At 36.3% G+C, this 14,701-nt stretch overlaps 1 protein-coding gene across 1 annotated transcript in view; it reads right to left on the reverse strand.

The window, feature by feature from the left end:
• Positions 1 to 14,701, reverse strand: part of USH2A (usherin) — a 485,796-nt gene that overhangs the window by 371,455 nt on the left and 99,640 nt on the right. Inside the window, exons 15-16 of the mRNA XM_087933437.1 lie at positions 12,650 to 12,813; positions 4,813 to 4,971 (exon numbers count right to left, since the gene is read on the reverse strand). Of these exons, the coding sequence (XP_087789563.1) occupies positions 4,813 to 4,971; positions 12,650 to 12,813 (323 nt within the window). The remainder of the gene's footprint in view (positions 1 to 4,812; positions 4,972 to 12,649; positions 12,814 to 14,701) is intronic.

A 14,701-nucleotide genomic window follows, 5' to 3' on the forward strand; every position in this document is an offset into this window, starting at 1 on the left:
ATGGAAAGGCACCAGGTCCAGACGGGTTTCCTGTAGAATTTTATAAAATCTTTCAAGAATCACTGTGCATTCCACTGTTAGAAGTTATGAATGAAGTTATGTTAAAAAGATGATACCTAAAACATGGTCAGAGGCTTACATTACACTTATTCCAAAAGAGGAGGCGGACCTACTGCAAATCAAGAATTATAGACCGATTTCTTTACTAAATGCAGATTATAAAATTTTTGCTTCAATATTAGCAGAAAGACTTAAAAAGTACTTGAATAACTTTATCCACCCAGACCAAAATGGGTTTTTGCCAAAGCGACAAATCAGAGACAATATGAGAGTAATTCTGGACACCCTGGAATACTATGAGGCGCATCCTGAAAAGCAAATGGCTTTGATATTTTTAGATGCTCAAAAGGCATTTGATAACGTGAATTGGAGATTTATGTTACTTTTAATGGAACAGATGGGCTTTGCTAGAAGATTTATTCAGGCAATAGAAGCAATTTATAATGAACAAACAACTAAGGTAATGATGGAGGAGAATTTACAGATCCTATTAATATAAGAAAAGGCACAAGACAAGGTTGTCCTCTTTCTCCCTTGATATTTGTATTGACTTTGGAAGTGTTGAATAGAAATATTAGAGAAGATAAAACTATAAAAGGAATGAAAATTAAAAGGAAGAATTTAAACTACAAGCCTTTGCAGATGACCTAGTCTTTATCTTGGAAGACCCTATAGAAACAGCCTCGAAACTGTTGGAAAAGATAGAGGTCTATGGGGAGGTGGCTGGTTTGAAAATAAATAGAGATAAAACAAAGATTTTGTCAAAGAATATGTTGCTGAAACAAAGGGAAGAGTTGGCAGAACTGTTAAAAATTCAAGTTACAAACAAGGTTAAGTATCTGGGGATATATTTGACATCAAGATGTAGTACATTGAAGGAGAATAATTATATTAAACTTAAACAACAGATAGCTCAAGATTTGAAAAAATGGGAAAACTTACAATTGTCATTAATAGGAAGGATTTCAACAATCAAGATGAACATTTTACCCAGAGTCTTATTTTTGTTTCAAACAATACCAATTAGGCTTGGAAAAGAATACTTTGAGGATTTAAATAAAATTGTTTTGAAGTATATATGGCAAGGCAAGAAAGCAAGAATAAAGTTAAAGCTTTTACAGGATGCTAGATTTAGAGGAGGGTTTGGTCTGCCTAATTGGGAGTTGTACTACCAAGGTGCAAACTTGACGTGGGTTAAAGAATGGATAACATTAAGGAAAACCAGATTGTTGACATTAGAAGGTCATGATTTGTTGTTGGGCTGGCATGCTTTTTATGGTACAAGGGAACTAAAACACAGGGGTATTTTAGAAGACATTATATACGGGAGTCTCTGTGGTTGAATTGGGAGAAGATAAAAACAGTGTTATTTGAAAATTCCAGTTTGGTTATCGACGATAGAAGCGTTCTCTTATCCTATAATTTATAAAAAGGAACAAACAGTTAACTATGGGGAATTATTAGATGAAAAGGGTGAACTTAAATCGATGCAAAAATTGGAAGAACAAGGTATACAGATGAATTGGTTTTCATATTTGCAAATACATTCAAAGTACTATGAGGATTCCAAAGCAGAGGGATTTTATGATAAGCAAACTGACTTGGATAAGATTTTGATGGGTACTGATGAAAAGGTGATTAAAAAATTGTATGGTTATTTATTGCAAATTAAGCTTGAGGAAGAACAAGTTAAAGAAACTATGATTGCGTGGGGGAGGAATTTTGGATATGGGATTGATTTAGAGAAATGGCAGAAATTATGGTCGCAAAATTATAAAATGACAATGTCTACAGCCTATAAAGAAAACTTGTATAAGATGTTTTACAGGTGGCATTTCCCCCCGACAAGGATAGCAAGAATGTTCAAGAACAAATCCGAAAAATGCTGGAAATGTCATCGGAAACCTGGTTCATACTATCACATGTGGTGGACTTGTGAGGATGCTAGAAAATATTGGACTAAAATCCACATGTGGCTGGAAAAAATGACAAAGAAGCATATAGACTTGAAACCGGAGTTTTTCTATTGGGAATACTACCAGATACTTATAGTAAAGAGTTGAAATATTTGATTGTAAATGTATTGACTGCTGCTAGGATTGTATTTGCAAAAATTGGAAAAATGAGAAAATTCCATTGCAAGAAGAAGTTGTAAAGAAAATTTTGGAATGTGCTGAGATGAGTAGATTGACTTTTGAAATTAGAGAGCAAGAAGATAAACAATTTTATTTAGTTTGGGATCTTTTCTATCAATGGTTGAATGATGAAATATTAAAATATAAAAGTTAGATAATAAGGAATAATAATGACTTTATTTTCCCTTTCCTTTTATTGGTTTTTGATACTATATCTATATAATAGTTTTCTTTGTTTCTTTCTTTTTCATATTTGGGATAGAATTGGTATGATTATAAGATTTGTTTTAGAATAAAATATTTAAAATATAGTTATCTCATAAAGGCATGACCGAATAAAAGTTTAGTCAATTTTTTTTTTTAATAGCGATACTAGGAGTTATAAATTTGTATTGATAAGAGTATTATATAAAGTAACTGTAATTGTGACTATGAGGTGAATGCACAAAACCGATGGACCAACCGACTTACTGTGTGTACAAAAATATGGGGAGCTGATACTTTTATGTTTTGTTGTTGTGTTTTTTATGTTAAAAAAATAATAAAAATTTATAAAAAAAAAAAAACTCGCCAGCTAGAGCTCTCTAAGTTGCAGGGATGCCTATTGTGGGGTACCAGAGTGGTCATACCAACCACCCTTCGCATACCCGTCCTGAAGATGCTGCACGAGGGCCATCCAGGAATCGTGCGGATGAAGGCGTTGGCTCGAAGTTACGTCTGGTGGCCCGGGATGGACGATCAGATCACCAAGTGGGTAAGCTCGTGTCGACCCTGTCAGGAATCTAGGGCAGCCCCGCCAACCGCCACACCCACAAAGTGGGAAAGTGCCAATGCCCCGTGGTCACGGCTTCACATCGACCTGGCCGGGCCAATGCACGGCAAGACCTTCTTGGTGGTCGTGGATGCATATTCAAAATGGATAGATGTGGCCTTACTTCCCACGACCACCACGCAGGCAGTTGTTAAAGCCCTGACTCGCCTTTTCGTAACTCACGGACTCCCTGACACACTGGTCTCCGATAATGGCCCCCAGTTCACCTCGAACGAGTTTAGCAGGTATGTCACCAATCTGGGCATCAGACCGTCTTCACGGCCCCTTTCCACCCCGCCAGCAACGGGTTGGCTGAACGGGCAGTCAGATCAGCCAAGGAGGCGTTAGCCAGGTTCGGCCAAGTGGATTGGCATTCTAAACTGTCTCATTTCCTCCTAAGCCAGCATACCACACCGTGCACAGTTACGAACAAATCCCCAGCTGAGCTGCTGATGGGGAGACGCCTGAGGACTACCTTAGATAGGCTGCACCCCCACTACTGTCCAGACACCCCTTTGGGGTCTGACAGTCTGGCCAGGAATTTCGCAGTTCAGGACCTAGTGTTTGCTAGGAACTACGCGGGGGACCCACTGTGGGTGGCCGGGAAAGTTGTGGCTGTCACAGGTCCGAGATCTTATCGGGTCCAACTTGAAGACGGTCGTGTGTGGCGAAGGCACCTGGACCAGCTGCAGAGACGACGGAGCAGCCTGACCGGCCCAGACCCGTCCCCACCAGATGAGCCGCGGGCTCCACACCAAGGTCCAGCTGAGGATCCCCAGAGTTACCAACCTTCTCCAACGGAGCAGAGGGAGCAGGCAGTAGACCGGGACTGCCAGCCAGGAGCGCCACCGTTTATCCCCAGCGAAGGCAGAGACTTTTCACTGGCTCCAGTTCCTGCACCGAGCCCGGTTCGCCCCCCTACGTACCCTGACCAGGGGTCCGCGAACTTGTCTTTGCCCAATGACTCTCCTGAGTTACGTCGCTCTGGTTGCCAACACAGACCACCGGCGTATCTCAAAGACTATGTGTGTTCCCATCTAGGGGGAAGGGGTGTTATGTCTTGGGGACCGGTTGGGGTTCCAACCGGGTCCGCTCTTTAAGCAGGATCACCAACCGTTCCTATTGGCTGGCGCCGTTTGACAGCCGGCTATATAAAGCCGGCTGTCAAGCCAAGCCAGCCGTTGTTCGCACGCTAGTCTGCCCGTTGGCTGGCAGACGCGACAACCACCGTTCCTTTAATAAACATTGTTAACCGCATGCCCTGGTCTAGCCTCTCCTTTCCTTCAAACTACAACAATATCCTTTTTTGTTTTAATTTTCTCCATGTATTATGTCAAACAGTATATGGCAATATTCAATTTTAATTGTATGAATCCTATGTGTAGCAAAGTAGCAAGGGTGTATAAAATTATAAATCATACTTTGGTATTTGAATGACAAAAATGTAAACATTTTAGGGTCTGAGCTGCTTTTCTACACAGAAACCTAATATATCAAGAGTTTTTTTAATGAATAAATAGGCTAGAAATTTCTTCACACATAACATACTTTATATCATGTTGATTTAAAAATGCAGCTGCAACAGCAAATAGATTGGGGTCAAAGAAGAAAATGTGACTTTAAAACCCACAAAGAAAAAGTTGAAATTACATTTACTTGATGTGTGAAAAACAACAGCCAAGATATTATATATGTGGAAGAACATGTAACACAGTGCTCCAATCGAGAATAAAATGAATAATGAATTAAAAACACTTTTGAAGTAAACAAACTATAAAGGCATATATCATATTAATGAGCACTCACTGTAAGGATGGTAGTCCTCTGCTGTGTAGATCTGAGTCCCATTTCTGTACAGTTTGTAAGCAAGCCAATTTGAATTCGGAGAATCGGGTGGATTCCAAGTGACTCTGATAGCTGAAGAATTTACAATCTGCCCTTTGGGGGGAGGCTGCTGGGAAGGAGCTAGATTAAAATGAAGATTGAAAGGGAACAATTGCCACAGTTTGATAAACTAACATGCTAAGGAAAAGATTCTTACCAAGCCCCCAAGTCTATACTTCATTAAGAAGGCCAAATAGAACAGAATAACTTGCCACAGGACAATTCAATGCTGTATTAATGGTTTCATTCAGCTTTTTTATTATTGGTGACCATGTTTTCATTGAAATTATTATAACTCTTGTATTTCTGAATTGATTTTATTTTATTATTATTGGCCATGGTTCTATCAAAATTATTTTAACTTTTGTATTTGCTGAATTGTTCTGTGGTGAGTTGTCCCAAGGCAAGTTAGCCATGGTGAGTTGGCCAGAGTGAGTTGGCCATGGCAAGTTGTCCCAGTCCATGTGGAAGTATATATGAAGCTCCTCCCTTCAAACCATGGTTGAAATGTAGAACAGTGGACATTTTCTGAAGCAACTGCAAGAGCCTGAGAAATGATGCTACTTTTTAAATGACTTGAAGAGAGGGATTTCATAAGTTGTTCCGTATATTCCTAATATAATAATTTATTAGTCAATTAACCATATTAGGACACAACAAATGCACCAGCTGACAAAGGGGTAAAAGAACGATAAATACACTAAAGTACAGAAAAAATATAGCAAATGAATGCATGTATACATGTGACCCTGATCTGTTCTATGTACTATAACAAGTTCTTAGCTAAAAAGCTTTAACTATAAACTTGACCGTTCTGCTGTCTACATATTTAGTACCCTAAAAGAGGTACGACAAATTACTGTTCAAGCCCAAGGTTTGTTTTGTCTATATAGTTGCAGCATATAATTAATATTTAAGCAAGACTTCTATATCTGAAGCTCAACAGATGCACTTTCTGTCATCATACAACACATAGTGAAATTATCCATACTTTATCATGAAGTCCAGCAACTCAAATCTTGCTCTGATAAAGGACTATTTTTTGTCAGGTATTTTCCTATTTGGAACATCATTTTATCCTGGCTATTTAAAAGATCTAGAACTTGCAAGGAACAATACATCACTTTCGGCACTAATACTCCAAAGTGTTTGAAGATTTCCTTGGCTTCATATTTGTAGTTACCAACAATAAATACTAATTGTGCTTTAGAGAGTAAAACTCATAGTCAGGGACAAAATAACTATTGCCTTCCTTTAGCATTACCATAGCATTGGTTTATACATGAACAAAATGTATCATATTTCAAAATAACTTCATTGTTTTTGGCTTCAAAGCTGACTTCCACATAACAATGGTCAGCACACTATCAAACAGATAAATCCATTTCACCTAAAACAAGGGTTCTATGTTTTTTTTTTTTACAGTCGTCCATAAGTTTGATCCTCGTTTAACTGTTAAGTATGAAGACTATTCCCAAAATAACAGATATAATACTTAGGCTCAGAATTGACCAGTTACCAAGAGCTAGGATGTTCTAACATAATTTTATTGTTTAATTAAAATCACTTTCTTTTTCTTATTAAAATAAGGGGCTTTACCAAGTACTAAATCAGTCAACTATATTAATCAACTCCAGCAGATTGAAGAAAATAGAGCCTTGTGGCTATGGTTGTCTGTATAAAAGAGTCTTTTCGGGCTTTTCTTCCTGGCATCGATAGTTAAAATTTAAATTTATATTCCTATTTGAGATTACTAGTCTACTTTTAAATTTTGAAAGTCTTTATACAGTTTGAAACACAATTATTAGCAAGTTTTTTATTATCATTATGAGTAGTAGTATTACTATTCTATCCCTTAGGCTTATATAGGAGAATCATTTAGTATTAACTCTTCACTTCCATAATAATCTATGTGAAACAAAGGCAATGACAGAAGGATGGGATGGGATGGGATGGAATGGAATGGAATGGAATAGAATAGAATAGAATAGAATAGAATAGAATAGAATTCTTTATTGGCCAAATAAGATTAGACACACAAGGAACTTAGCACAGAAACACTCTGTGAACTTGCATATTATAGAAATAAATTACATTTTTTTTAAAATAAAGTTTTATTTGGGTTTTCACACATACAAAATACAAGTAAAACATCTTTTTTGAAAATAGCATGGTCCCGGGTTGAACTTCTTTATACAGACACAAAACTCAATTTCATGCTCCTTTTTGTGTCTATTTCACATCTTATACTATTCTACATTTTCTATGTAGTTTTTCCCCTCTTTTAATTTTCTCAATTTTATTTTGATTATCTCATCTCAATTCAAATCATTATATTTATACTTTTGTCTGTTCTGTTTCAATTTCATATTATCTTTTCTATTGGAGTATGACACCTTTATATCTTTTAATTACATCCATTCAACTCTTATTTAAACTTCAATATATACCTTAAGTTTATGACCTTCAATATAATACATAACTTCCAATTGAATTCTGCTTGGTACATTCTTATAATACACAGTATATTCTTTAAAAAAAAGATTATAAATATATGTAATTATAAACCCTCATTCCATTTCAATTCAGTTCTATCATTAATAATCATTAAAATCTTAACATCTTTAGCACTTCTTTTCAATTAAATATCATATTTCCTTAAAGACACATATAATCTCCATAATTAATTTTTCCCTTACTTCTCTTCACATATGTTTTGTAAATCATTAAATATTCATTTTGTTACATTTATTTATTGACAAGCATTCCACTGAATTACGATAGCTATTTTATCAAACATTTTAATCATACATTGTTTCATATTTTCTAAAATTATTTCTGTTTCTAATATAACAATATTATCTTATGTACCTTTGCAGAATCCCTTTTTCCATTAAATTTTCACCCATTATCCCTAAATAGGCCCTGTTTCTCTATATTTTGTTTCTGTCCTTTATAACTTCTTTTCCTTTCTTTCTTCCCTCTCATCTTCTCCCTCCCCTTTTTACCCCCTTGTCTCTCTAGTTCTAATTCTCTCTTCTGCATTACCCTCTTCTGTTGCTTTCTAATTTTATACTTATTTTTCACTCTATTTTTTTTTTTGGAGTTGTTTTTCCCAATATTAAACTTTCCATTCTCTTTCTCCCCTTTCCGTTTTTTCTCCCACCTAAGATTACTTGTTCATTAAAGATGGCTTTTTCTTTATCACAATCTTTTTGTTCTGCAGGCATTTCTTGTTGTTTCTCATAATTCCAAATCTCCGTTTCTAAAAACTGAAATACGAAGCCAAAAGAACCTCTCCCTTCTTGTGCATCTTCTTTGTACTTTTTAAGTTGCATTTTCAGTTCTTTTAAAAGTGGAGGCATTTTAAACAGTTTTAAACAGCCACCCGATTGATTTTAGTCATTCAAAACAATAACCAAGAATCCAGAAATCATCAAGTAATCCAACTCAAGTCCCGAGTTATATCTTCTTATTTTTTTTCCGACTTTCTCTTCCTGGGGTTTTTGTTGCGATATTTCAGTTAAAACGTATCTTTTGGAAGTCTTGTTGAGATTTTGCTGTAAGTTCTTTTTAATTCCAGGCAGTCTCCTCCCTTCCAGATCCTGCCCTTTTATTCTTTTTCTCTCCTTTCCTGTTTTCAAAAACTTTTGATTATCCAGAAATCTTTATTATCCCTTTGACTTTTTATTTTCAGCATTAAATGCCTATTAATGTCAAAGTGGATTTTTTCCAATTTCTTGCTTAAGTCTCTTAGCTGTCCGTATAGGAAAAGGAGGAAAAAAAACACCAAATCTTTTCCCTTTTCTCTCTCCTTCACAGCTTAAAAATCCTCTTAGGGAACAATATTATTGTTTTTTTTTAAATAGTTTCAATTCCAGGGTACCTTATTTGTTGCTTTTGCTGTTTGACCCAGTCAACCAAAACTTTCTCTTCTTATCTTCCTCCTGCACAGTCTTTTCCGGTCAAGTTCTTCTTTGTGGTGGCCATTTCTGACCACCGCTGCAACTGCCTTCGGGAAAGGGAGTAATGGCCAGCTGGGGAGGAGAGATGTGGTTCTCCTCAACCCTGCAGGCAGTCTGCCCCCTCTTCACCACCTCTACGGGGTGGCTTAGCCCCCAAACCAGCCAGCTCGGTGCGCTCCAGCAGCGAGCACAGATCGAAGCCTCGCAGAGATGAGGTTTCAGTCTGTCATGAAGAAGCTCAAACCGGAAGTCTCCAGAAATAAATTACATTTCTATTTCTTCTACCTTAGTACAAATTTAAGAATTTCCTCCTTGACATGTTAGCTAGCACCATTTACTTATTATAGACTCTTTCTTTGGGATGAAAACCTATACACAAAAGATTTTTTTTCATCTTAGTTGTGGATAGGGTCATTGGAAGAGAGACAATAAAGAATAAATCTCTTATGAGTTCCTTGAAGGTGACCTTATCATTAGCAATGATAGCAGCATCTTTTTCTTTCTTTCTTTCTTTCTTTCTTTCTTTCTTTCTTTCTTTCTTTCTTTCTTTCTTTCTTTCTTTCTTTCTTCCTTCCTTCCTTCCTTCCTTCCTTCCTTCCTTCCTTCCTTCCTTCCTTCCTTCCTTCCTTCTTCCCTCCCATTTTGTGTCTGAATCTTTTTTTTCTTGCATTGGAAGTAGCATCAGCAAATAACATTTGAAAATTCCTTCCTTCCTTGACAATTCAGATTCTTCTGCACTTTCGTCTGTCAGTGCATTTCTTAAGAGCACTACTGATGCTATAAAGCAGCGCTATGCTCATAGTATTTAGAAAACTACTTCCTAATCTTTAAAATTTAAATTATACTACATTGTATTTTCCCAGTACATATTTCCATCAACTGCTTTTGATGTCAGTTTAATGTTAATCTAACAGAATACAAGGATATAGTATGAGAGTTATACTGATGAAATAGATATGATAATGTTGTCAAAGAGAAGGGTTTCTTTTTGTATGACTAATATATGTAATAATTAATTACTTTACTGCCACTATATAAGATTCTAATCTCCCTTAAAGAATAATGGAAATCACATAGAATTAGACAGAGGAAATCAGCAAGAAAGGAGAAATTATTATGTAAATCCAGGCAGACTAAATATTGCCTGCAATCTAATATGTGAACACAAGATCTTCAAGCATGTCAATAGCTATAAAATGTATCCAAAGCCTTGCTTTTATAAATTCAGAAATTGGAGCTACAACCAGTAATTCTGAGTTCATGATTATTACCTAGATATTATAGTAAGGTGGACAAGGAAGAGAAAACCTGAGACAGATTCCTTTTATAAAACCATGAATATTATTTTAGAATAAGTACCATGTCTGTAAATGCACAATCAACCATAACTGGGAATAAATATTTCTACATGTTTAAGTAAATGGATGATGATGTTCTTTTAGTTGCACTGGACCTGGGTATGTTTGCAGAAATCCTGATACTGATATGGAACCTATGTGCTCCTTTGATTGTCTGGATGGTAATTTAGAGGTGTGCCAAGTTTTAGAATTCTATTCAGTTCTGTAAAATATACGGCTGAGTCCTGATATAATGGACTTCTTAGTCCTGAGAAAAAGAATGACAGTTTGCAAAATATTACAAGTTCATTGCATCTGCACATTCCTCTTTCATCTGGAAAATGAGTAGCCATCTCCCCACTGCATCAACAAGTAGATAGCAGGAAAATCTAGGAATGTCCACCTCACTTAAAAGTAAAGAGTCGCGATGGCACAATGGTTAGAATGCAGTACTGCAGGCTACTTCTGCTGACTGCTGGCTGCCTGAGTTTGAATTTCACCCGGCTCAAGGTTGATTCAGCCTTCCATCCTTCCGACATGGGTAAAATGACCAGATTGTTAGGGAAAATATGCTGACTCTAAACTGCTTAGAGAGGGCTGGAAAGCACTGTGAAGCAGTATACAAGTATAAATGCTATTGCTAATTGGGGTGCTAAAATAAAAGCTTCCTGGTACCATGTTTTCTGTACTTTAAATCCATTTCTTCCTCTCAATAAATCCAGTTAATAAGAGTTGGTAAGAATCTAGTTTTCTTTTTAATTAGTGGCTGCTAGGGTCTTGACACTTGTAACATTTCTATTCAGAGGTAGCCCCATTGAACTCAATGAAACATTTTTTGTAAGCATGAATAGGGTCATGGCAATGCAGGCACCACCAGGAAGTACTCTTGTGAAAGTCTTTTTTAAATAATTTGAAATCATATTCATGTGTTTTTTCCCCCAATACCTCTTAGTGTATTTTGCAAATATACTAAAAAAGCTGATTTATATTTTATTTATTTGTCAAATTAATATTCTACTTTCAACAGCTCAAATTTAAAAATTAAAACAAAAGCAAAAAAACCTTAATGACTAAAAGAAAAAGAAGCTGAGAATCCTAAACAGCAAATAGGAGTGTTACACCCTCTATGGAAGAATTCCATGTACACCTTATTCTGGACAGCAGATACTGTAATGTCAGAGGTAATTGAATTTCTAATGGGAGGCCATTGCAGAATAATATCCGTAACACAGAAAAGGAACATTTCTGGCCTTCAACACCCTTAATTTTATGAGATGGAAAATAACCATGTGCTTCTCCTGGTACAATCAAATTGGTGAGGATTATTCCTTGCATTTTACTTGGGAGCCAAGTCAGAAAATACATAGTTTATATCAGTGCAGGCCAACAGTACAGATGTAATGTAATAACTACTATTCAGCATCCATGCCTCTGAATTTTACAGCAAATGAAGCTTCTGGTTTATCTCTGAATGCAACTCCATGTGAATGCAACCCCATGTGTAAATAGGAAATGGTGAGAGCCTGAGACATTGTAATAAGGTCCTTACATCGCAGAGAAAGCCACAACTGGTGCACCAGCTAAAGCTCAGCCAAAGGTCCCTGACTTCCACCTGCTAATGAGTAGGGCTTCCACCTGCTAATGTGTAGGATCCAAAAGTCCAGGAGGGTTTCCAAATAGTGGACCCACTTCTTCGATGGTAGCTCAACCAGAGTGGGACTGTAGGGGAACCCTGATGTACAAATAGTATATCTGTTTTGCTAGGGTTCAGTTTAACCTTTATTTTTCCCATCCAAAAGTCACAGAATCCAGGACAAAACTTTCAGTGTATTCACATTTGCTAGTAGTGTTACTGTAAACTTGTAGCAGAAGTAGCATTAGTAATCACAGGTTTGGTTTCCTAGTCTAGTCTATCTTGAAGGGCTGACATTGGCCTTGCAAATCTCAGTATATATCTCCCCTCCCTCCCTTTATTTTCATGAGAATTAGAGAGGGTCAAGTCTGAGATATTCTCTCAAATTACATTTTTTGCCTCAGACTGAATTTTTTTTTATTTGACTCTTTGTAGCTCTTACCTCTATTCCTCAAGGTAATTCCTGCATTGCAGTTATACAATTGGTTTTTTGTGTTCAGTTATTTTAACAAAGTGAGTTGGTTTTAATCAATTGCTTGCTGCATAGAGTCATTGCTGTGAGTTGGACATCCATAAAAATTAAATAAATAGAAGTGGAGACTGGGCAAAAGTTTTCTAACATCTCTAGATACAAGAGGGTTCTGAATGTTATATTTGGAATTTCAAATTCCAAAATGTACCTCCAAATATATTAATATTGGGGGATTAATTCATTTTATTATGAGCAATATCAATTTTTAGAATTATAATTATATTGTTATAACAATAATTAAAGTAATAATACCCATTCATCTGAAAAAAAATGTAAATCGATAACCACTCACTTTTACTGCAGCCAAATAGGTTGTGGATATCCAAATTGCTAGCATTGGGAACACAGTTGTCACATTTTAAGCCAGCTGCAAATTGTTTACACATACATTGTCCAGTAATGGGATGACAAGTCCAATTAATAGCTCCAGCAGGATGACAATTACAATGCTGACATCTATAAACAAAAACAAATCATGAAAGTAATGAAAACACATTAACAGTTCAGTTAGACACAGTAGAGCTTAATTCACTGGCTTCTTTTAACTAACATAATTAGTATCACAAATGAAGAACTTAAGAAACTCAACTCTGGTAGGGAAAAACTTAACTGTATTTAAATAAAGGGTTGTGTCCCAAATTTACACTACTGTACATTGTTTTCTCATTTAACCACTGATCTTAAATGTGTCTGTGGTGGATTTGCAAAAGTTAAAGACAGTAGAACAGGCTATAGAGACATAAACAGTTGTTCAAATGATCTAGTCCCAAATCATATAAGACTTTATACATCATATTACCCTTGTACTGAAACAGTTACACTGATCACTAGTTGCTTTCTGAGCTCAGTTCATATGCACAATGTTTTATCTAACTAAATGTAGTGTTAAAAATGAATAATCAAACAAAGATGTGCAATGTCCCCTTGGCTATTAAATGTGTTTACAGATTAAATGTATAATGATTGTGGTGATTTTAGAAGTATACATGTTGGGAATATAAAATTTATGTGTTACTTAATTTGCTACATAAGCCAGGTTATCGGCCAAGAACCTGAATGATTTGCTTAAAATATTAGATAATTTTATTGACCTGAAAATTAATATTTCAAAGACCAAGGTGGGCTATGTTTTACAAGAGAAATTGGACAACATTGTAAAGTTATACATAAGGATGACTTTCTGCAGGTTGATAGAAAATTCTCTGTGTGTGTGTGTGAGTGTGTGTGTGTGTGTAAGTAATTCAGATATAGTACTATCCAATATAGTTCAGCACAACCTTAAATGTTTTATCCAAAAAGGACCATGCAAACTGCTCCCTGGGCACCTTAGAGGATACTAGAACCTTGCCCAGAACCAACAAGGGCTATGTCACTTAGCCAAAATCAAAAAATGTTTTATTACCTTAGTTCTCTGGAACTAAATCAGATAGGAAGCCCACTTGGTTTTGAATATATTTAAAATAGTCCACAATCTTTACAGCATTAGCATTATGGTAACACATATATTGCAGGATCCAATCTGAGTTGGTCACCAGAATCAAAGGTGTATTTGGTCACTAGGATGAAAGCTTTCAGGCTCATGCTGGAGCCCATCCTCAGGAAACCTCTAACTCTCCAGAATGTGTGCACCCAGGTTTTGTGTAGTTGTGTTTTGGACGTTAATTAGCATATTGATGGATGGCTAGTAAGTTGGTAGTTGTTTTCTTGTGTCACTATGCCATCAGTTCCTAAGTGCTTGATAAGCTAGCAGTAAATCAGCACTCCTATTGCCTGATAAGGGGTCCATTTCCCAGGCTTCAATCATTTCTCTGGCTATTTTTGTCTCTGCCTGGCCAACAGTCTTAGTAGCTGTGAAATTGAATGCCTGTCCTTGTTCGTTGCAATGTGAGGCTACCATCACCTATATTGCTACACAATTAAATTGTTATCATAATTATTCAATCACACACCCTCGTGTTTTGTCATTTATAACTTTCTATGTATTATAGAGCAGCCCCTGCCAAGTGATATGGAGTTTAACACATCCAAAAAACACCCACAAACCAACAAACCCTGATGTTGCATGTATGCTTAATAACTTGCTGTCTGACATTCTGAAGAAAGGGAGCTTTACAAGAACTATAGTGATTATTCTAGGCATGCTTAATCAGAAATAAACTCTTCTTACTTCAACAGGCTTTGTTCTATATAAATTCCAGCCAAGCATCTTCACTGAAATATTCTGCAAGAGGCCTAGTCAGAAAACTCAGTGTTTTTGCTGAGTCTACACAAGCATGGTATACTTTATCCTCCCTCCCTCTATGTACTCCAGTATAAACCCTCCCTCTAGCTTTCCAATAACTCT

Source organism: Pseudonaja textilis, chromosome 1, assembly GCF_049901715.1.
Source record: "Pseudonaja textilis isolate UNSWEBS1 chromosome 1, rPseTex1.2, whole genome shotgun sequence".
In the NCBI taxonomy this organism is placed as follows: Eukaryota; Metazoa; Chordata; class Lepidosauria; order Squamata; family Elapidae; genus Pseudonaja; species Pseudonaja textilis.